This window comes from Ambystoma mexicanum, chromosome 2q (assembly GCF_040938575.1).
Source record: "Ambystoma mexicanum isolate Mex_15411 chromosome 2q, UKY_AmexF1_1, whole genome shotgun sequence".
NCBI classification, from domain to species: domain Eukaryota; kingdom Metazoa; phylum Chordata; class Amphibia; order Caudata; family Ambystomatidae; genus Ambystoma; species Ambystoma mexicanum.
Genome location: NC_090924.1, coordinates 892,733,652 through 892,757,914, shown reverse-complemented (window position 1 = coordinate 892,757,914; position 24,263 = coordinate 892,733,652). Strand labels below are relative to the sequence as shown.

Here is a 24,263-nt window from a genome sequence, read left to right as displayed (position 1 = left end):
CCATTTGCCATGATCAACTGGTATGTATAGGTTGGGGTCAGCACCCACATTTTGGTATGGCATGGGAGGTAAGCAGGTTATAAGAGCTGGCCATGGTGCGCCAGAACCGGGACAGCCGGACAGTGTAAACATTTAATGAGTAATCATCTAGGTTGGGCATTGTTGTCACAAGTAAAATCTGCTCGCAGAGTGGCGAATGAACGAACCTATGGATTATAACAACGTTGTACAGGAGTAGAACTTAACTCAGTCATTCTCCATTAGCTCTTCGGCCAGTTCACGTAGAGGGATATGTACTTCTATAAATTTCACTGCTTCGTCAGGGACTGTAAAGAAATAGAGCTTGTTCCTGAAGGTGAATTTCAAGCGTGCAGGGAATAGTATGGCGTAGGCAATGTCCCTTTCCCTGATCAGTTTTTGACACCTAGGAATTGTCACCGCTCCTGCTGCACCCCAACGGAGAAATCCGGGAATATTCTTATGATCTGTGTGTCGAGTCGCAGTTTCCCTTCTCGCGCGCTAGCCAGAGGATTTGGTCCCTGCAGCTCGGGATTTTGGCGATGATTGGCCTTGGAAAATCGCCAGGTCTTGGGCAGAGGGTCAGCGCACTATGGGCCCGCTCCACAACAAAGAAGGGGGGACAAAGCGGAGTCACCCAGCAGGTCCTTAAGCAGATTTTCAGTTATCTACTCCAGTCTACCCTTGAGAGCATTTTCCGGTACCCCGATGATATGTATATTGTTTCTGCTTGATCTGGACTCCAAACCATCGCATTTGGCTTTCACTGATTTCATATCTTTGACCAGGGTAGACACTGTCCTGCAGTGTGCCAATGCCATTTTTATTGGTGCTAATCTTGGATCCCGCCTCTGTGATTCTGGTGCCCTGTTGATCCAGGTTTGACCCGAGTGATGCTACATTACCATTTATGTCATCCAGCTTTTCGTGGAATGATGCAAAGTTTTTGGCCATGGATTCCATTATGTTTGCGAGGTCCGGGATGGGGGCACTCCCTAGGGCGTCATCCTCCTGGCAGGGGTGGACTGACCCTGCTTGGGTCCAAGTGCTGCCTTGGCGAATTTGTCCATTGCGCCAACCTTGTTCATGCCCCGGGATCTATTAGATATCATGCGGTTATGGAATAGTCCTTGAAAGGTATTGGTTTTCGTTGGGTCGCTGTCAAGTAGCGCAGTTGCGGCGATGTTGTGTATTGCAGTGCCCGGTGGTGCTGGTTGGTGCAGTCATGGCGTGGCAGTACCTGGATGTTATCTCAGGGACGCAGTCATGAGTCACAGTACGCGCCACAGGAGTGACAGGGAGGTATGGGACAGATGCCAGTAGTCAGGTATGTGTGGACCAGCAGTGGGGCAGGCCTCAGAACCCCTCTGTGGGTGCAGGGCAACACGCAGCACTCTATGCTGCCAAATGTATCAGGGCCCACACAGATCCACCAGGGAGGCATCAGCCAGCGGCGCAGGAGGGAGTCCCGCCAGGAACCCAGCCAGATGCAGAGGCAGCCGTCTCAAATAAATAAGTTTGCAGGTAGTGTGCAGGCCCAAGGAGACTACCGCGTAGGAGCAAGTTGGTTAGGGTTAATATCAAGGTCGGGGACCTGTCAGCTATGGTCTTCCGGCAGTGTGCCACCTAAATATTCAGGGAAGAGCCCACAGGCGACACTAATATGGGGATTGCAACAAGTTCAGCAGCAGACTGTGGTCCCAAGCTCGGGACTCAATGTGGCAGTCCGGTGCAGGGCCAGTGGAGCCCAGGCACACACGTGTGAGGCACTGCAGAGAATTCAAATGGGGCCCAAAGGGGGTGGGCTCCGTTACAGGGCATCAGGATCGCTCAACCGCTGTGTGCCAGAGACAGGTTGCGGCCAGTGTAGTATAGGGGCTCTGAGTCTTAGTTCATCTTACACCTTTGCAGCACGTTATGCAGAGCGCCAGCTAGAGGAGTTACCGAGCACCCCGGCTCTGGATCCAGTGGCTGGGGCTATCTGGACTGAATGTCAAGCGGGCCGCTGGGGCAAGCAGAGCAGGTGCACTTGTCATGCAGAACTGGCAAGAGCTTCCCCGGATCCTTCAGACCACATGCCCGTGGGACCGATGTTGAGGGCCAGGGCCCAGACGGGCCTCCCGGCCGACACTGCGCCCTCCCTCGGGCTCAGGAAAGGCAGTTCAATGTCACGGTGCAGGTGATCAAACATGCAGGAACGCCGTGTACCGGGTCCGGTGGAGGCACCCTCCGCTGCTGCAGTCTACTAGTCCCATATGCTCCGCTCCCTGTGCTGTTCCCCTCGCCTGGTGCAATGTTGCTGCAGCTACGTCGCAGGCGCCCTGAGTCGCTGAAGCACCGGTGCCACCAGGGCCAGGGCGGATGATGGTAGAGCCCGCCGGGGCATGCAGTCTTTGGTGTGCAGCACTTGTGGTGGAACGGGCCGGCCGGTGAAGTCAGAGGTGCAGGGCCGTGGCCCAGTCACTGCCCGGCACTCCCTGCAGAACAGCCGGATAGCCGCAAGCAAGGTGCATTCCTTGATATGCAGCCCTGTGGCAGTCGCGGACCGCAACCCGGCGCCTGAGACGGCTGGAGTCCAATCTCAGCTCAGACACAGTTGCTTCGCCTGTGGCTCCGCTAGTAGCTGCCCAGTGGTCTCGACCCCACACGCCGATTTGCAAGGCTATGGGAGCCGGACGACCGCCACCTCAGCAGGATTTTCATTGGAACATCACAGAGCTAGGCGGCAATATTGCAGGCTGCTCAACAGCGCCCCCTCCCGAAAGCGTTACTTTTGATTGAACAATATGCAAAGCTATCAGGCTTTTGATCTCACTAGGGGGACGAGACAGGGATGTCCCTTGTCACCTTTTTTATTCAATATTGCCTTGGAAACCTTAGTAGCGTTACTAAGGAAAGAGTGACGAATTAGTGGGTTAAAATTTGGTGCACAAGAAGTGAAAGTTCTTTCTTATGCTGACGACATGGTTGTAGTGCTCTCGGATCCAGAGAGAAGTAGCATTGTTTTTAAGAAGATGCTGGAAAGAATGGGCAAGTTCTTAGGTTACAAAATAAACTGGGAAAAAACTGAGGTGTTCCCACTCTCAACATCCGTTAAGAGGTGTGATTTTGCAGATTGGAATTTTAAGTGGTCAGAATTGCATGTGAAATATTTGGGGAATCTACATTACAAGAGATAAGGAAAATTGTACAGTTTAATGTAAATAAATTATTGGATACTTTTATGGAAGGCTGTAAGGAAATGGTCGAGAGTAGATTTGGGGATATGGGCGAAGATTAATACGATCAAGATGTCGCTGCTGCCAAAGGTTTTATATGTTATGCAGTCTATACCCCAATATTCACAAAGAGACAGCTTAAGGAAATTGAGTTTTCTTGGATTTTCTATGGGGTGAAAAAAAGAACCTAAGATTCCAAAATGTATTCTACAAAAGGACACTAAAGATGGAGGTTTCGGTTATCCAAGTCTAGAAAAGTATTACAGGGGTTTAATTTTGAAGAAGGCGGCATTGTATGCCTTGGCGGAGACTGAGCAAGAGCCAATTTGGTTAGCAATTGAGAGGGATTCCTTGTTGCAATTTAGATTGGAGAACATTTTTTCTATGGGGAAGTTACAGAGGGGATCTGCTAAATTACTGAGTGTTAAAATGACTAGAGATGTGATGTTATGGTGGTTGCGTAATTTTGATGGTAATGTCTTTTTGAACTATAAGGCATCTGTATGGAATCATCCGGCATTACAAATTGATCATAAGACACTATGTTGGCGTAGTTGGATTTCAAGGGGGATCTTGTCTTTCGGGGATTTGATGCAGGATGGACAATTGAAGACTTTTCAAGAGCTACAGTCTTTTTTTAGTTTAGATGGGAAGGAGAAAAGCAGATAAAGAGCTTCACCGTGTTTGTAATGTTATCCAATCTGGTAGAACAAGAACCTGCAGGATGGAATGTATTTTGTCTATTGCCACGTGATGTTTCCAAGTATTTGAAGCTTATGCCGGAGAATAATTCCAACTTGGAATCATGGAATGTCCTGAAACGGAAATGGGATTCAGATTTGGGTTAGTCGATTACCGAGGAAGTCTGGAAATATGTTTGGCGTACTGGAAATAGTAGCAGAATAGATCTTAAACTTCGAATTATTCACCAGAAAGTTTTGGGACGGCTTTATTGGACGCCAGTGCGCATGTGTGACTTAGGATTAGCAACTGACAATTTATGTTGGGGATGTGGGAGGGATAAGGGGGATTTACTTCATATGTTGTCGTATTGTCCCAAAGTAGTCACATTCTGGTGTGAAGTCCTTGACAGATTGGATAGGACTTAAATTTCCAAGAAGGCCGTTACAGGTTTTGCTTTTGGCAAATACTGGGCAGTGTTTGACGGCTCGTTTATATGGTTCTTGGATAAATAGGATATTGGTGATAGCAGTGAAACAGATTTTGAAAGTTTGGAAGACAAGGAAGAAGCCAAAGGAGGAAGAATGGATTAATGATATGGCAATTTTATCAGATTTTGAATTAGTCATGTATAAGAGGAAGCGTAAAGAGGCGTATTTGATCTTGTGGAGATCTTTTGTTGATGTATATGGTAATGGTACTTTGCATATATGAACGATTACTCTAAGTGAATGTTTACTTGTGTCAGTGTTTGTCCTGTTTGTTGTAGTGTCTGTGTTTTGTTATGTATGTTTAGTGTTTGTGGTAAATTTGAATTTTCTCTTTTGTATAGGATTATTTTCATTTGGAAATGTATTATGATGCCAGTGTATGTGAGTTTCTTTGACCTATTAATTTCTCTGTTGAATTTCCTGGGATATGTAGAATTCTACAAGATATATGTGTTGAGATATATTGTACTTTGTGTTGATTTTAAATGTACTATATCTTGCATGTACTGTTTGAATAAGATAAAATAAAGAGTATAAAAAAAGATCAATAAGTCCAAGTCAATTCTATTCCCGCTGCGATAACTCAAACAGGGTGACATCGAAAGATACACCTCACTGGGCCAAACGATTGGGGGTGACACACACTTATTTGGGAATAAACCTTACAAGGGACTTCGATTATCTATATGAAGCAAATTTCCCTCACCTTCTTAGAAGCCTCCATGCCGATTTAGAAAAGTGGCAGAGACACACAATATCCTGGCTGGGTAGATTAAACGCAGTAAAGATGGTGCATCTCGCTAGATTCTTGTACACATTCCAAATACTCCCGATCCGACTCCCGAAGCCCTTCTTTGGGGAAGAAAAAAGGGCAATCTTGCGATTCTTGTGGCAGGGGAAAAAGGCTAGAATAGCATATGAGGTTTTAACGTTGGCGAAATACAAGGGCGGAGTGGGCTTACCAGACCTCGAGAAGTACGAGGCAGTGCAGCAAAGGGTCATTTGTCCCTAATCTCAGGAGGGGAGAAAGGGCTCCAATGGTTGGATTTGGACAATTTCAATTTAACCCCCGCCACACTGGCGGAATGGTGTGGGTCCTGAGAAATAAGCTACTACGCAGGGTAAACAATGTTCCATTGTTGGGCACCATAAGGGAGATCTGGAGGGAGGGGGGCGGTCATGCGGGGGATCACTTCCTGGCCGTCGCCTTTGAATCATATCTGGGCCCCGGGGATACGAGAAACCGTTCCCAACCATGAGAGATTCTAACCCTGGTATGAAGCGGGTCTCGAGAGAGTGGGCCAACTCTGGAGGGAGGGCAGGTTCATCACGATCATGGAACTAGAGGAAGCACTGGGGATAGGCCCCCTACCGGTCTTAGTCTTCCTCCAGCTTAAAGGAATTTTGATGGACAGACGGAAAGAGAAGATCCAGAGAAATCTTACCCCTTTGAGCAACTCAAATACCAGGAGAAAATCGAAAGTTCTAATCTCAGCCATGTATAAATTGTTAACAGACACTGGAAAGGGGTCAACTGTGAATTTGATGCTCAGGTGGGAGAGGAATCGGGTCTGAAATAGGCACCGACCTATAGGTGAAAAATATGTAAAGAGGCCTCGCAAATATCGATAGCAAGCCAGTATAAGCTGCACGTCATTGAGCTGCTTCACAGATGGCACTACGACCCCCATAGACTGTCGAAAATGTTCCAATCAACGAGTCCCATTTGCTGGCGCCAGTGTGGTGAAAAGGCGGATTACTGGCATATGTGGTGGGGATGCCTCCTGGTTAAGATGTTTTGGGAAGAGGTCTTGGGATGGATAAGGGAATTGGATGGGATTCAACGCATCGCCAAACCCCTCCTCATACTGTTTGGGCTGGAGGAGTGTGAAGGGGAACTCGGAAGGTTAACAGGGATATCAGCGTCACTCCTACTGGCTGCCCTAGCCTGCCTTGTGATGAGGTGGAAGGCCGCCGAGGCACTGGGAAAGAGACAATGGTCAAATGTGGCCTCCAGTATCTGCATAATGGAAAAGATAAAGGCAGCCCTTCACGGGAAGTCTACTTGGTACGAACTGTCATGGGGAGGATTTGTGAACAAGTATATGCTCAGCAACCCATGCGGCGTATCGTATGAAGATCTGGGACCCCGGACTCAGGGTTATGGGGACTACGTCCAGAGACACAAACTTGCTCGCTAGAAATTACCCACCCGAGCCTGAAATACACACTGGACTATGCTCCATTAAGGCGGCCGAAGACGGTGTCTTATAATATAAGGGAGAACTGCACATTCGCCACGACTAGAAGAACAATCAATGTTGTTAAACTTTAGAGGACACACCCTTCTGTGGGGGCAGGGTGGAGGGAGAGGGTTGTGGTAAAGTTGACAATACGGGATTGTTTGGGGATGGGCGTGGAGTGAAAAATGTATGTCTTATTATGCTCTAAACAGTGTTCTTGTAATGTCTAAGTTGTGTGTGAAAATCTAAATAAAACCAAATTTGGAAGAAAAAAAAAATCAATAAAGTTATCATTTTTTAAAATCACATTTCGCTTAAAAGAAAAAAAAAATTAACAGTCAACTCGTGCAATCCTATGCAGCATCTCTGTTGACATGTATTTTGTTTTTATGATTCAATGGGTCATAGCTATCTAAACCTTGTGTAGCCATGTAAAGGGCAAGCTGTGCAAGGATTTAATCACACAAGGAAATGACAGAACGGTTCAAATATAAATCAGAAAACATTAAACAGAAGAACTGACCTTGGGACCTTTTAGGCTAGACATGTGCTTAAATGATCTGCTGGGGAACAAAAAGCACACGTGTTAATAAATGAACCAGGTACTATTCAACATTCCAACTACTAAAAGAAAAATGTACCATAATGTAGGAACCTACGATTTTCCATCTTCTTTGTAATTATCAAGTCCTTCATCACAGGATTTAGATCGCTCAGTTTTGCCATTTGGCTGTACCTCGAGAAAACTGGGTCGGGGAGGTTCTGCAACAGAGATATGTACCGAACATTAGAAATTTCAGTGGTGGCAAGGAAAACACTACACCATTTTCTGTTTATATAAAAATGTCCCACACAAATATACAGACATGACTTTCATAGCTACCAAGAAAAAATGAAATGCAGATAATAAATTGCTTCTTAGTTATGTTTATTCAAAACACACTATCCTTTCATTTCCACAGCTCCCTAAAAAATGAGCACCCATTGCAGATGACAAAACACCTAATGAGTTAGAGCATGGCAAGACGTTCTGCGCCAAACAAGTAAAACCTTAGATGGGCTGTTTCAATGTCTCCACTACAGTTTCCAGCCTTGTGTGGCCATTGTGACTTAAAAGGACTAAACAAAAACAAAAATAAAAAAGGTAAACCAACTTAAATCAATCCCACAGAGTTGGAGGTGGGATCCTTTTTCGAATTACCAATGTCTTAGCATGGCTTCGAATAAATGAAGATCTTCCACAAGTCCAACTGCATCAAAAGTACTACGCTCAAATTTGGACGAGGAGGAATTATTCATCGTCATTGCTGCTTTCCATTTCTACTTCTACGCTATGTTCAGTTTTAAGTTCATCATTTTGGAGAGAAGCCCCATAAATTTACATGATAAACAAAACAGGGATTGTGCACATTTTATAAGCACTCCTACATAAAATTTAAATATTAATATATAGATCATCAAGAAATATAGAAGCAAAATTATAATTCGCATACAGTATACAACAAGTTTAAAAACACATTTATTGTGGCAGTAGCTTGGACTAATGCATAATTGAGTAATTACAAATCTTGCCATGTGATAATGTAGTAGGTCAGATCTACACTGTATTAGTCGCAAGACGTATTCTAGTCACAATAAATGGAGGACAAAAGTGCATTAAGTATTCTTTGGAATTTGAGCCACAAGGATACAACATTTCCAACATCTCCCAATCAGCCCATCGAGGACAATGAGGGGATCTAAAGAGTCTTACTATGTTTCAATGTTTTTATTAAACATATAATTACCACCGCTTTAAGATGTGGGACAATTGGTCAATGTTCAGGTGCCATCTTTAGAGAGGTTATAGCCACAGTAGCAATTTATAACATTGTTGCTTTTTGCCTAAGATTTTTTATTTTATTAGGTGATGAAATCATGCCTTTTGATAATTTAATAAAAATATTTATTAATTCTAGAAGACGTTGCCACGTAGTCACTTACTGCGTATACTACTGCAAGTTACCTTTATTCACTTGACCCAATCTATGTATGGTTGTCATGGGTCATACACCTAGCTCTGGCAACTGATTTAGCATATCACCATAGCAAATGGTCAATAGAGGAATAACTAAGCCCGTTTGTGGATGTGAGCTTGCCAAGACAAACCCCTATTGAACCCTATGCTTTGGTAATCATGGGAGTTGGGAATTCCAACTTTGCCCATTTAACAAAATTGGTCTACATACATTTTTCTGTGAAACCATCATCACCTTTGCTTTATTCAAGTTTAAGGAGAGTCCACTTTTGCTCATGTTCACGTAAACATCTATCAATCTTTCTAAAGCAGTTGGGGTTCACATCATGACTACTGTCATTTATGTTTGTGAGTACATCTGAAGTTGCAGAGTCCAGGGGATCAAGGAGTGAGTTCAAACAGAGGTTGAAGACGGGAGGTACCAGAAAGCAGCCCTGGCGCACATCCCTTACCCATCACAAAACAGTTGGTCAGCTCTCCAATAGCTTACACAATTGTACCAGTGTGAAGAGGCATCATAACAGATTTTCTCTAGAAATCCCATCATAATAAAGGGTTCACGAGAGAAGCTAGTGTCAACCTTATCAAATGCAGATAAAAGGTCTGCAGTGTATATGCATTATATACGCATAGTACACCTGGGCTCAAATGACGAGGGCATACTTTGAGCAAATAAGAAGCAGATCTGGAGTCTGTAGTTTGGTTCTTAATCCCTCCCAAAGTTGAACAAAGTATTGCACAGCAGAGTTCTTACTCAGTGTCATGGATGGCTTTAAACACTCCCAGGCTCCAAAGTAAGGTCCAAGTATCTTTACTAAATACAACGAGATGTTTTTGATATCTTAAAGGTTTCGTTCATCAGGGGGCACACAAATCGCTGTCCCTCTCTTCACCTTCCATGGGTACTCTCCACCCTAGTCCAGAATTCCCTAAAACACCAAGTTGTCTTCAGACTAAGGCTTGGTAACACCTATCTTTTCAAGCTAGCTGCAGTGATAGACTAAAGGCTGTAATCTTATCTAACTAACTTCCTAAGGGTTCCCTAACTCTAAGATTTCTTTCCTAGGTTCTGCTAGCAATGGCAAGGTTTCTGGGTGTGTCAAAAAGACCCAGCTCCTTTCACGCTCTCCCCCACTTGCACCGTTTCTCATCTGTCCCTGTTCTTACCATGCTACCCACTTCTCTTCCTATCCTGAACTTACCCCTTTTCCTCTCTCTCGCCTCCTCACCCCCCCTTCTCTCCCTCTGATGATCAAACTATCTTTGTGTGTTTGAAAAGCGCTTTCAGCCGAAGGGCAAAAGTGATGTGGCAATGTTTGCAGAAGAGTTAAACTGGGGAAAAGCTAGTTGAACAAGAGGTTTTCCATTTCTTTCTATAAAAAAAAGAAAAAGAATCTGAAGGTTGTTAGTGCCCCGAAGATATGGATATAGGGTGTTCCAGAACTTGGCTGCAAGGACTTGGAACAACCTCCGATGGCTCTCAACTGCCTAAAAGGCTGTTCAGACAAAATAAATACATGAGACGACTGCAAGGTGCATGAGGGGGAGTGCCATTGAAATGTACTGGAGAGGTATCTTGGGCCTATATTCTGGAGGGCTTTAAAAGCTAATGTTACAGATTTGAACCGTATCCTTGCTATGAGAGGCAGCCAGTGGAGTTTTTTTCAGAGAGGGAAGTGTGCACATTGAATGGAAGGCCGACTACTGGCTATGCAGAAGTGTTTTAAATCATTTGAATTTTATTGGAGACATATTAAGGGGCACCGAGTAGTAAAGAATATCCACAGTCCAAGCTCAAGCTTATGGCAGTGTGGGTAATACTAGCCACATGGTCGAATCTGCTTTAAAATCATTGAGTAGTAATTGGTCGTACTTTAAAGGAACTCATGGTGGCAACAGTAAAGACAGACACGTGATCACAGTTCAAGGGTGTTTATTAAACATGTATGTATGGGTGAGAAAAACACCTAATCTAAACCTAAAGCTAAGATGGGAGCAAGCTGAAACCATCAAATAATCAGGCAGTCCTAGTAGCTTCTTGTCAAATGAAAAGGGCTTATACTAAAAAACCTATTGCCAATCCTTACCACTAAGTTACAAAAAGAGTGTTGGATAATGTTCACTAGAAAAGAAAGAAGTGTTCTCAAAATGATAAGTCTGGATGGTTTGGCTGGGTCTCCCTTCACCACGTTTTAAGCATGGGACAAGGCAGAACTCTTGAGCACAGAACACTCCTGGGCCTTTCCAGTACGAGGCTCACAAGTTCATTCAATGATATCAGAACCTTCAAGGGACAAGTCTCTTTTCTATAAAGTATTTTGCCTTAGAAGGCCTACTGGATCAAAACAACAAACTAAAGTTCCTTTGTTGGTCTTACACCTTGGGCGATTGCTCTTCGCCGCTAGGATCTCACTCCGCGGGGCTCATATCCTCCTTGCAAAGTAAGCCTCCCTCAGTCTGGTTCCCTGCAGCCTTTCAAAAACAGCTCGTAACATTCAAGAGCCTTAATGTCTTTCTAAACAACTATTACTGTGAACAACCCTCAGCCAGGTTCACTCTCGTCAACACAATGTTCACATGTGTATTACTCTTCAACCCAACTCGCAGGCATCCCTCAGCCTGGTTCACGTTTGCCAAATATACAGTTCACTTTGCTTTATCTCAATGCAGGATTCACTCTCAGTAGCTTTCCCCTTGGCATCCTCCGTCGGGTTCACATAGCCATCGATAACACAATTCATGAATTTCTAACAGTTCACGATTTGCTCATTTTCATTAGAAAGCATGGTTCCCTTCCTCTAGCTTTCTCTCGGCACTGGGTCAGAGACTTTGGATTTGACGGGACCCTTGTAGGACCACTGACATCTCACACCCCCCTTTCCTAGGGCCTTCTGGTACTTCCAGTTTCAACACAAAACAAAAGGGGCCAGCGAGAGTCCTTCGAATGAGCACTCATAAGGCACCTGACCACTCTGCAGCTGGCCTTTGTCTGGGCTTTCCCAAAAGTTCAAACACACATACAAGTTATTTCTACTCAAATTCCTTGCATTCAATAATGTTGCAATTTGCAACCTTGGGCGCAACACAGTTCGATTTGATATCAGCTTACTCCGACTCAGCGGCTGTGTTGAAAACATTGGCTTGTCTTGCTTCTGGAGTTGGTACTAAGGTAGCCAGTGTGCCTCCCCGCCCGTGCTATCAATGCGGGAGGCTCCTGTGCACCGTTGACATCTGTTTGTCCACACGCCAGCTGTAACTCCCGGTCTTACAATTTCCCTTTAGGCGGCTTTGCAGGTCTGAGTTGAAAAGGGCAGGGGCAGTTCCCCCTTCCTCGTCCCTCCAGGTCTCGCCTCCTTTCTCCTCTGTTTGAACAGCCAGTCCGGTGTAGCTGTTTCCCTGTTCGGCCTTGCTCAAAGTGTACTCTCATGCTCCACCATTTATCCCTTTGGAGAAAGAAAAGGGCAGTCAGGTGTGTGTGTGGTTACTGTCAATTGCCTGACTCTGCCTGATCCTTGGGTTGGGACATGTCAGGAAACAGCCAGAGGCATTTCTTTTGTCAACATGTTTTATATAGGGGTAGATGAATGAAAAGGGGATTATGGGAACTGTAGTGGTTTATAAAAGCAGATTGGGAATTTGGAAAATAGTCAGAGGGACGGGGAGAAGAATGATTGGGATTGCAGGGAAAATAGGGACATGATTGGGATGAGGTTGAGGTGGAATGACAGCGTCCTTCACAAACTGAGGGGACATCAGGAGACGAAATTACCATAGAGGAGGGGCAATACCCTCTCTTGCCTAATGGTGGTGGTCTCTTTCGGCATTCTTCCCCGATCTTGCCACTAAGTTTTAGGCGAAGAGGAAAAAGACCCAATGGTTTTCTACATACTGACTTGTTTATTCACATGGTGAGCCATGGAGAGGTGTTGATCTAGGTAAACTCGTATGTCTAAGAGGAGTTTGCTCATCAGGCAGTCTTGACTGGGTGGATAGGTATTGAGACATTCGGTTTTACCAGTGTTGAGGCTGAGCCAGTTTTGATCTAATGTTCAAACTATTCAAAATGTTATTTCTGCGTAGGCATCGTTGGTGAAAGGTGGTATGCAAAAGATTAACTGTGTATCATTGGCATAATTCTGGAAAATTATATTACCCTTGAGCTAGTTTACTAATGATTAAAGATAAATGATAATGAGTAATGGGGAAAGACATGCCCCTTGTGGCACTCGACAGACCAATGAGTATGTATTTGACTCAAATTGGATGATCCTGACACAGGTCGGGCGATCTGTTCGAAAGAGGAGAACCACATAAGGGCATTTTCTGACATTTGTTATTTCTTTTAGCCTAGACCGTAGTATAAAATGGACCATGTGGTCAAACAGCGCCGATAGGTTGAGTAACACAAGCAGGCCGATGAGCCCTGATCCATGATATTTAGGAGCAGGTCCTTCATATATACCAGAGCTGTCTCAGTGCTTTGGCCTGGTCTAAAGCCAGATTGAAAAATCAACGAGTAAAGAATTGATTTAGAAAACTCTCCTGGAGTTGGGTTGTGACAACTTCAGAGAATTTTTAGGAAGATAGGACAGTTGGAAATCGACCTCTAGTTAGCAGTATCTAAAAAATCCAAAGATTTCATCTTGAGGAGTGGTGTGATCCAGGTGTTTAAGTCTTTGGTAATATTGCCTTCTGGCAATGAAATGGGAGATAAATGGTATAAAGGCATGGCTACACAGTTTAAAAATATTAGAGGGGAAACGGGTCTCCTGGTGAGTGGTCAGGTTATGGAGGTAAAGACAGCAGACACTTGTTCAGGTGTAACCGGTTTTTAATGGATGGTCGGGATAGAGCCCGTCAATGCTTTTATGATGGAGGGGTTTGTCCCCATTAGGAGTGATTGCACTGAGCTTCTTGGCTATGGCATTTCTAATTTTTGTTTTATTGCGAAAGGCTGAGGCTAAGGCCCCACACCATTCGGTGGAGGCAGGTGCCACTTTTGCGCAAGTTTTGGGGTTACACATTTGCTTTATTTTGTATTTTATTTGTATTTTATTAAGCGCCTTAAGCCAAAGTGCTAAACAAACATGAGAAATAGTACAATAAAAGTGAATAAGCAATTAGGTCCAGGAAACGATCACTCAGGAATGTTGAAGTAAATGAGGTTTTAAAGAACCACGGAAGAGAGAATAGACAGAGATAGAACAAAGAGAAAGTGGAAGAGCATTGCAGTGAAGGGGGGAAAGAAGTTCAAAAGATTGAAAACGAGACAGAGGTGTAAAATTTGGAACACATTCTTGGGTGCATTGGCAACACCATTAATTTGGTCTCCATAGAATTTAGTTTAAAAGATGGCTTTTTTGGATTTCTCCCATTTCTGGGACTATTTTTAGCTGGGGATGGGGGCTGGGGCCTTCAAGGTCTTTTAAAAGGGCTTTGATAGCGGTTTTAGTGGACTTGGAGTGAATTATATGAATTATACCATTCCTAATTCTTATCAATTCCAATGGTTTTAAGTGGTGCTTTCTTATTTATCATGGTGTTGATATTTGATAAATATTTTGTTCACTAGTTGATCTAAGATCAATTGCATCAATTACATCAATGCTATCCTGCAAGGCGACAGCCAAGTGATCAGTGATTAAAAAAGACTGTTGATCGAAAGAGTATTTCCTGTATGGACTGGCATAGTGGAGAGTTGTCCAACTGAGGGGAGTTTGGGTAATAATGACTGTGGCACAGGTTTCTTCCAAGTACCAAGTGTAAAGTCTGGCCTGTATTATGCATAGCACCCATAACTATTAGGTCGACGTCCAGGCAGGCTTGTGAAAACCACAAATGGCTTACTTTTTAGTCGTGGGTGGTGGATCACTGAATCAGAGATTGAAGTCTCCCATGAGTAGTAACTGCCCTTCAGCAGTTCTGATGGATAGAATAGTTTCTAGCAGGTGAAATTCAGAGATAGTGAGGGGGACCGATATAGAATCATACAGTGCATTGGGAGAAGGGATGCGGGGAGGAGGAGTTGGCCATGTGGATTTTTGCACAAAGGAGATGAAAACCTGGGATTCTCAGACAATTAGTTGCCTGAATTTTCAATGAAGATTTGTAAATAAGGGAAATCCAATCTCCTCTAAAATCAAGTCTATTTTCATGCTGGAGAGCAAAACCATTTTCTAAGTCAATGGTAATAGCAATTTAAGTCGTAAGTGGTAATTATATCAACAATATCAGAAGTATCAGCAGGAAGTGATTGTACATTTAATAATGCACATTTCCAGTTGTATATTTCATTACGTCACTTGTTGATGCAGTGTTTTAAGATAGTATTTATTTTAGTGGCCGCTGCAGGAGGGCACCATTTGTTCAAGATGGGGTCATGCTGGTATGTTTCATTCTGGTTTTCTGAGGCCCCCATAAAGCTTTCTGTGGTTCTTTGGAGAGCCTGGTGGGTGGGACATTTTGGGTACTCTGTACGATTAAGCCACGTTACCTTAAGTTCAGGTAGAAGCTGATACAATTCTAGGTAAATGTACAGTTTCAATTATTGTTATCAATGATCAATTATTTTAGAGATATAATTACTTTCAAGGGCTGCCTCAGCATCATGTTTGGCCATTTCAATAAATGTATTTAAACGGGGGAGCTAGCTGAGTATTGCAAGCAATAGGTAAAAAGCATTGATGATGATCTGTTTGGTGTTAAGTAAAAGGTTAGACCATGATTCAGTGGGCCTGGTGGGCAGTGCTGGGGAGGAGCGTAAGTTAAGAGAAGCGCTTCCTGACCCACTACCCGCATTAAACATGCATGCGGGGCACTTCGTGCCTGTGCATGCTTTTTATACTCTGCTGCGCTGGGATGATGAAAGGACGTCAATTACCCTCAGATGAGACCAGAGGAACCTGGGAAATAGGCGGTAACAAGAAAATGGTTAAAATGAAAAGTGAAAACTAATTGAGACTATCAAAAAGAAAGCAATTAATTGTAAACATTACCTAACAAATTCGGTTTTGTAATTGAATGCAAAGAGCAATCAAATAAAATATCTCCCTCCAATGGACTCTTCCTTTTTGCTACTCTGTCTCTCCCTCTGATTGTCTCACAATCTTGCTCTCCCCTTTCACCTACTCTACTTTCGGCTTTCTTCTTTTTCCCCTCCACCTCTTTCCTCTTTGTCCCTCTCACTCCTCTTTCCCAAAACCCTCTCACTACACCCAGTCTTGCAGCTGCTCAATCATTCACTTCTTAGCTATCACGATCTGGTACAACTCTCTCCAACTACCATCACCTCACCTTTAACAATCTACTGATCTGCCAAACTCCACTCTAACCTCTGCTTGGTCGCTCAGTCCACCTCCACTCCACCCGACCAGACCTCACATGAACACCCTTCACTTTTTATTCCATTTACTGCCCTTTTATATTCCTCTCCTCTGGTTTCTGCCTCCCTTTCCATTTGGCCGCCGCCTCACTTGACATGAAGGGCCAAATCTGTGTCTGATCTTTCCCTGGGGATGTGACTTTACAAGTATTCATAAGCCCTTGTGGGGCCAAATCCCTTTTCCCACGTGGGATTTGAATTAGGATTTCGCTCCCATGTGGTCTGGTGTTTGGGCAGTGTTGATGTCTCCATTCCATCCTGGCTTGTTTTTCACAGTTGAAGCTCGGACCACTGGTTTCCCTGTGCATTCTGCTACTGTTTACGGTGGATGCTAGACATGCTTGTGTTTGAAGTTCTGTAATACGAAATCAAAAAAGCATAAAAGTGGCAAGACATTGGGTGACGGGAAATGGCACCAGCGGTAGCAAGCATGGCACATAGGTGGTAGGAGACACCAAGATTGGGGCACTCCCAACTCCCACAGCTCACCTCTAGGGTTCTTTTCCCCCCCGCCCCGCCCCTGACAGGGTCAAAACATTGCTGACCCAGTCACACCAGTAACTCAACTAGCCTTACATATATAATTTTCCCAACTTGCCACTACTGCTTAAGAGCAAAAAGAGTTTAAAACTTTCTTATAGATAGGTGCAATTTTACATTCTCCCCAAATGTGGGTCAGAGTACCACAAGCTCTCATGGCATTAAAGGCCATTATCAACAGAGAGCAACAAAGGCCAGGCATAAACCTGAAAATATCCAGAGGGAAGCCATCATATCATGGGCTCTTATAGCTAGCATGCAATGCAAAGGCTTGCTATACTTCACATTAACTATTTTGTAACTAAGATCGCCCTCCGCTTTAAGAGGTCATCATGATTAAGCCAGCATCCACATACACCACTCACTAATCCGCCATACAGCATCCTGAAGCAATACAGCCACTCAGCAGGATGCGGACTGCGGTTTCATCTAATCTATGAACTTCTTTTGTGTGTACCACTATAAGTTTCCAAAAGCGTCAGATGCTCCAACGAATTCCAGTTTGACATACCTAAAAGTTTACATTTTTTCTATTGCCCCCTGGGAGGTGGCTTAGAAGGTATTCTAGTGTCTCATCCTTCTATTATCGTTAAGGAGTGATTTTAAGGCCCTTAGAAGATCACGTTTCAGCCCCATGCAACTTGTGTCATAACCGGTGCCCTGCCCAATAAGGGCCCTTCCAGGGAGAAAGGTCAATTTACCTATTGACGTCATGTTACGCTCACCTGGTCTCTGCGGAGGCATTGGGGCATGGTTGCAGCCCTCTCCGGGGTGAAGTCCCTCGGGTCTGACTATGCCCTCTGCGCTTATGTGGTGACTGGTGGTAATAGGCCATGCTGCTCAGGACTGCTACTGTGTGGAGAATAGGGGGCGTGAGTATGCCAGCTTGTGCACATGATCCCCCTTCCAGACCCCTTCTCCCAAGCCATGGGATGCGCTGTCCCTGGAAAGCTCACCTGTTGATTAGTTTTGGCAAGCACTCCGTCTTGCTGCTTCTGGCAGGGGCGCTTGTATGATCTGGACTGAGTTCCTTCACTGGTCCCTTGCACGTGGTAGTCCAGTCCTGATGCGACTAAGGCACTATACTTCAGGTAAGTGTTCCCATTTGTCTCCGTCTTTCCTTGTCTGTTTTTGTTGTATTGTAAAGTTTGTTGTCTTGTATTGCTGTCCATTCCACTTTTGATGTTTGCTCTTTTGATTTCTTCCCTTGCAGGTGATGTCGGCCCGGCAGAAGCTGTGGAGCTCGAAGTAGCAGCCGGAGGGAATAAGGAACAAAACTGCAGCGCGCGCAGGGTTCAAATGCGGCGCAGCCCTAGGGTGGATGTCCTAACCTTGTCTTTCTTTTGCTTCACAGGGTCCGAGTTCGTGAATGCGGAGTGCGGTGCTGCGGCGTCAGGCTCAAGATCACTGGATGTCAGGAGAGGAGTCTGCAGATGAAGTGATGAAGCACCGGTTTCCTGGCGGTGAGCATGCAGGAGAACGCCTGGTTTCAAAGGTAAGTAAACTGGTCCAAGAGGCGGTGAGTGTCACGTTGCACGCGAGTGCACAGTAACACGAAGCACCGGCCTTAAGGATGGAGCAGCTTATATAGCTGAGCTTCTGAAGCCACGCCCACCAGGTTCAGCCTGCCTGCCACACCCGATGAGTCAGCGCACAAAGATGTTCTCTGGAATAAAGGCTCTCAGCTCCTGGAAAGTTCTTGCAAAATAAAAGCACTCCTGCACTGAAATAGTGTTCCTGCTCACATCTCTATATGAGCCTGGCACCAAAGGCGCAAGGACTGAGTCCAGCCAGGGCCCGTGTGTTTATGGGTCCCAAAAGGGACATAAGTGAGTCAAGTGACCCATTGCTCCATCACTAGATGGTGTGGTTTTTGTGTTCTGGGGCCTGTGGCCATGACAGGTCATTAGAGAATATTAAACATTTCTATTGAAATCATTACATCTCTACCTAATGGCAATCATTACAGTATAATAAGCTGTGTTTCACGATCTTCATGTATAATATGTCCTGCTTCTCTGAAGACAATTTAAAGTTTTTCCTATTGTTGTCAAAAGAGGCAGGCTTAAAAGTGTACAGTTCCACCCTAAATTACGCAGAGCAATCTCAATAGGGTGGATCAATGGATTGTGATCATTTTTACTTCCAACATAAACCATCATTTATTGCCCACCAGATGGAATCAGCACTAAAAGTAGTCTATAATAGTAATCGATGACTCCTCCTGGGTGAATAGTGCACTCTACAAAGAGAATACCTACCTATAATGCTCCTACAAAACACATTGCTGAATTCAAAATTACCCTCTCACCATGTGTAAACCATTTATGATGCAAGCTACAAGTGGGCCATAAAAGTCACTTGCCACCTCAATTGTAAACATGCACGAAGCACATTATTGCTTACTCGCCAAGCTTTCACTATCACTAACCAATGTCTAGTAGCAAGTTTTGTGCCCAGCTGTCACAAATAAAACTAATGGATTGCAACCCATCATCCACTAAAAGAGGACAAAAGTGACTTATTCTATCCCAAGTCACCATGACAGACTTCGATATTTCTCTATCTAGCCAATGACTCTTGAAAAAAGAAGCCCCTTTTTGTGGCTCTCAATAGAACTCGAGTTAAGGCCCATCTGAGTTTTGCATAGGATCCAAATCCAGTTGGTTACAAACAGCAGGTAAGACTTTCTAAAATACCCTTGTCACTCCCATTAGGCAGTACGGCTCGGTTCAAGGCGTACCTTCAGGATGTGATGTGAGGCGCAGCAAATAAAGAACAGTTCAACAATCTAAGCTATAGCAGATACATATATCTATCTAGATAAAGGAATTGTAGAAATAGTAAATAAGCAGCAGCTCAATATAGCTACAAGTCTGGCATAAAAGCAGCAAATTAAGAGCCCCAATATCACGCAGATGTTCAACCTATGTATGTCAGCAAAAACTGCAACTACATTAGACTTCTCAAAGCAATTAGACCCCTTCTCAATGAAAAGAATTGTGCCACTATTGCCAGAGCCACCATTTCATTCCGTTTGGGCTATGGCAACGCACTCCTTTCTGGTGCCAGCAAGCAAAGCCTACCCAAGTACCAACTGATTCAAAATCCGGCGATAAGAGTTATCAAACAAAAATCAAGGAGAGATCATATTAGCAAGGCCAGACACGACCTACATTGGTTGAAAATGGAAGACCGCGTACAATTCAAGTCCCTGTGTCTAACCTATAAATGCCTTTATGGAAAAGCACCGGCCTACCTTATGACCAAACTCACAACCTACAACCCAACCAGAACATTAAGATCTGAAGCCAAGGGCCTGATAACTTTAAAATTTCAAAAAGAACTAGGTCTAGGAAGAGCCTTCCCCACCCGTGCGGCAGCCTTCTGGAACAAACTACTAACATGTCTCAGACTGGAAACAAATCTCTACTCTTTCCGCAAAAACCTTAAAACCATGCTCTTTAAATAATCCCAGACAAGATTCTTTGTCTACTGCTGGCTTAATCTCTTTATGTGCTGACTTGTCCCGTCTACCGTCTTGTCTTTCATCGTTTGTCCTCGTCTTCACGTCTGCGCCCCGATGCTTGCGAGCAGTCGGCACAATACAAATAAACAAATAAAAATAAAATAACGTTTTATTCTAAGGGCTCATTAAGGTCTAAGCCGGTGAACAAATTGTCTAAGTTTCTGTTACTTATATGGATCTTTTTAACTGCATTGGGGACTAGGTTTATGACAGAACAAAAGTTGACCAGGATTAGCCTGCAGTGTAGGAAGGACCTGCATAGGAAAGTTAACCTCCGACAAGCTGTAACCAAAGTGTTTCACACCCATGGAGAGCAGCTTTAAAAGACGATCTGACCAGGGACAGGGTAACAAAGATAAAACTATATAAAAATCGAGATACAGAACCAGAGACGAGAAATTGACAGCAAAATAGGTGAGCAAGGGCTTTAAAACCAACTTTCCTTTTTGTGTTTCACAACATCAAGTTCTACCAAAATATACAGTATTTGCATCCACTTTGCAAACAGAAAATTAAGCGGTATGCAGAAATAGAGGCAGAAGATGCAAGATGAAAAACCAATCGGGAATACCCTTTTGAGACCAATATTCCAGTACAATGAAAGAAATCATTTATCCCATCAGATGCCTTAGTCTTGAGGAGGAAGCTGAAGGTGCAAGGGAGTGACACTCTTCATATTGAATAAAAACAGGAGGTATAGCTGCAGGACCTTTATGGTAAACCTGATATATACTAAATCAGTTTAGTTCAGATTTATGGTGTACACTAGTGTTGCCAGTTTCATTGAGCCCATTGCCATTAAAGATCAGTTTGTTAGTGTAAAGAGAGGATGGTGAGACTGTGGCGCCTAGGGGATTCCCAGTGTCCCATCTCCAGGGCCTGCATCCCTGGGTGGTAGGTGCAACCTGGCCCCCTAATCACCCCATTCCCATCATTTAACATGGGACTTTGGTAAAGTATGTGCAGTGAATGTAATGACAGCAAAAGGCAATATAAACACGCCAATAGGTGGTTAGAACAATTAAAGGTTGAGATGACCAACAGTATGTGTTGCAAGATGTAACATTTTCCAAATTACTTATTCCCTTTTTGGGGAAAAAAATTGAAAAATGTTTTTGGTGACAAATGTTTGCATTTGGTATACTTCCAACTGCATTTATGTTTGAACTATCTTGGGAGGCAGGGTGTCCCATATGAGAGAATCACTTCTACAGTTAATTTCTGATGTGGGCAAAAAGCATACTAATAGTTGGATTAGTTTAAGTGAACAGGATGACAGGCAAGGTATTTATGACTAATCAAGGCAATCTGTTTTCCATACATCTGTTAGACCTCACAACTTTTCTACACCACCAGGTGCTTTTGGATCAGAAAAGTGGCAGCTTTGGAGTAGCAGGCTGTGGATCATCATTCCAAAAAATGTCCAATGTGAGAACTTTACAACCAACCAAGGATGTTCAAACAGCGTGCGTCACTGTTCACTCTAGACCCATTTTACAAGACCGATCATCTCAAATGAAAGGTTCTAAAAGTAATTAATTTAGCAAAACCATCACATTCCATTAGGGGAGTCTGGATAACAATGCCCTCAAAGACTAAAGTAAATATTCTGCACCACAGTGGTCAGCTTAATCACTAATCAAGGGAAAGGTCAGGAAGTGCTCCAGATCAACAAACAGATTGGCACATGTATCAAATCCTCCTGCTCCTCCTCGCCAGCTTCGGCCAAACGGGTCCAACAGACTAGAAAAAGCTTAACTGCCTCAGAGTGTACGTTTTTCAGCTAATGAAGATCGGAAAGATGTTCCACTTTACACTCCCACACATTAATCTGTTGAACAGCCACATGTTCTTGACTAGAATGATGTTGTAGTTTTGAGGGAAAAGCATCTGTATGCTCGTCAAACACCACAGCCATTGAGACACCAGTCTTATATCTTGGCAGTGAATGAGCAAGAGCCTGTGTCGGACACTACCTGCTGGTTGCAAAGTAATGCACGTAGTGAAGTGAACATCCGAAGAATTGAACAAAGAAAAGCATCTGGTTCCAGTCCATCTGGTGATTCTTTGGCATCAATTCCTGTTATAGGGGAGTTAAAAAGACCGGTCCTTTGTAATGCTCGATGCTAAAATAGTTGTACTTGTGTTGGCTTTTCTGAGGATCTGAGTTTTCTTGGAATTCTATTTTGGTAATTTTATTTCCATATGACAGCAACTGTACCCTCACCCCGAACTAAATGCTTAATGACATTTGGGGGATGATCCTCATTTTGTATAACTTTATCAGTATAGCTATAAACGGTTATAGGTCAAAGGCTCGAAAAAAAGGGTCGAATGACAAAAGGGTCCCCTTTTAAAGCTACACTAGAGCAAAAAAAAATGTTAATTCCCCCCCCCCCCCCCCCCGATACTTTGGTTTTCGGTCGAATGCACTCGACCCTTCTGTATTCAACCCTTTTGCTTTCGAGCCTTTAACTGGACACCGCTATAAACTTCTCAGAGTGAATCAATTCACAGTTTGTGGTTTGAACATTCTTAAAAATGGGATAGAAACATTGGAGATTCCAAGATGGTGGCTGGCACAGGAGGACATGCTTGAGTGTCTCTCCCGGCCGGGTCGTGGAATAAATGCACAACAAAGCAGCTGTACGGTCGAGCCCAGGCCAGTAAATCAACAAAGAAGATGGAGAGCCAAAAGCTACATGAGCGGAGTCGCTGGAGTTCCCTGGAGCTGAAACTCCACATGGGAGAGAGGACCGAAGAACCAGGGGGCAACGTTCCTGGAGAGAGCAGCCCGATCAGGAAAAGTGACAGTCAGTTGCCCATTACGCCCAGCAGAGAACGGACCTCAGCGGGCTCTCCTACCCTGGCGGGTGTCCCCGGCAGAGTATAGCGACATTCCTGAGCGGCCGCATCGTCCTTGTGGAGCTCAGAGAGCGCCCGCGGCCTAGCGGTAGGGCCCACTGGTGTGAATACTGCCCCTCCCCCCCACTTGTCACTGGGGAGAGAAGACTGAGGAGATCAGGCACAACGGCACCAGAGTGCGTGGCCCTGGAAGGACCCACGACAGACACCCAGACGTCCCAGCAAGGGAGGGACCACAGAGGACAGGTCGGTTCCGGCAGGCGGGGAGACATTGCGGAGCAGTGGCACAAACGGAGAGGTCCCAGGGGCACCGGCGGCATAGCGGGAGGGGGCCCCGGAGCGGACACGGCCCCTGCCCCATAATTGCCAACAGGGGAGGCTGGAGCGCCGACTGACCAGCACTAGTGGCCATACTCATTGCCTCCCCGCCCCCCGCAGCACACCACCCACGAGGCGGTGGAGAAAGAAGCAGGAACAGCACCCCCCCCCACAGAGGCGGAAAAGGCTGCAGGTGGTCAGGGAGCGTGGGAGAGGGCCTCGGGGGTTTGAACACTCGTTCTGGGCACACCACCAGCAGGAGTGAAAGTGGAGGCACGGACACCCAGCGGGGACCCTGCAGGGCCAGGGGGAGGAAGGAGCGTCACAGCAGTGCCCAGGAGGTGAGGAGGAGGGGGGGGGGGGCAAACCACCTTATGAGGCCTATTTCAAGTAGCCCCGGGCTCTGCAATCACCTGCCCCCTCCTGGGGACAAGAATCCGACAACTAAATCCTGAAACAAGCGGGCACATGTAGAAGCCTAGGGGGGGGTCTTGGACCATAAAGAACCTTGCAGGTTACACCCCATTCAGGTCCCCCCGGGTCCAGCAGGTGAAGGTCTGGGACATTCCACAACCCCACAACCGGGACATTGGAGACCCCGCTGCTCCCACGATAGAGGTCCGGACCCTTCATTCCGCTATCCCGGTCGACAACCCGACCCTGTGCATGGGTAGAGGAACTCTCAGGTCACCATCAACAGCCTGATCGAGACCAACACGAGTCAGGCATTGATGTCCAAGTCAAGGACGAAGACCCCGGCGCACTCCCCGCCCCCTCGGAAACAATACAGAAACCTCAGACAGTTTTGGTCCACGCAGGACACCGCAAACAATGCATCTGAAGAAGCGCTGCCCACGCCTCCCAATTCCCTACAGGAAGGTATGGCTGGGAACTTGATGAACAGAGCGTAAGTGCAGGAATGCTTGAAGGAGCTTCAAGGGCAATTAATTAGCTCAGTACAA

At 45.0% G+C, this 24,263-nt stretch overlaps 1 protein-coding gene across 4 annotated transcripts in view; it reads right to left on the bottom strand.

Annotated features, from left to right (window-relative positions):
• The window catches only part of ARHGAP21 (Rho GTPase activating protein 21), a 1,630,902-nt gene that overhangs the window by 650,133 nt on the left and 956,506 nt on the right, over positions 1-24,263 (bottom strand). For 2 of the 4 annotated variants that reach the window (XM_069648161.1, XM_069648163.1), the window contains 2 exons: positions 7,311-7,413; positions 7,175-7,214 (listed from right to left, as the gene is read on the bottom strand). In XM_069648161.1, the coding sequence (XP_069504262.1) occupies positions 7,175-7,214; positions 7,311-7,413 (143 nt within the window). The remainder of the gene's footprint in view (positions 1-7,174; positions 7,215-7,310; positions 7,414-24,263) is intronic. The other 2 variants (XM_069648162.1, XM_069648164.1) reach the window with 1 other exon arrangement.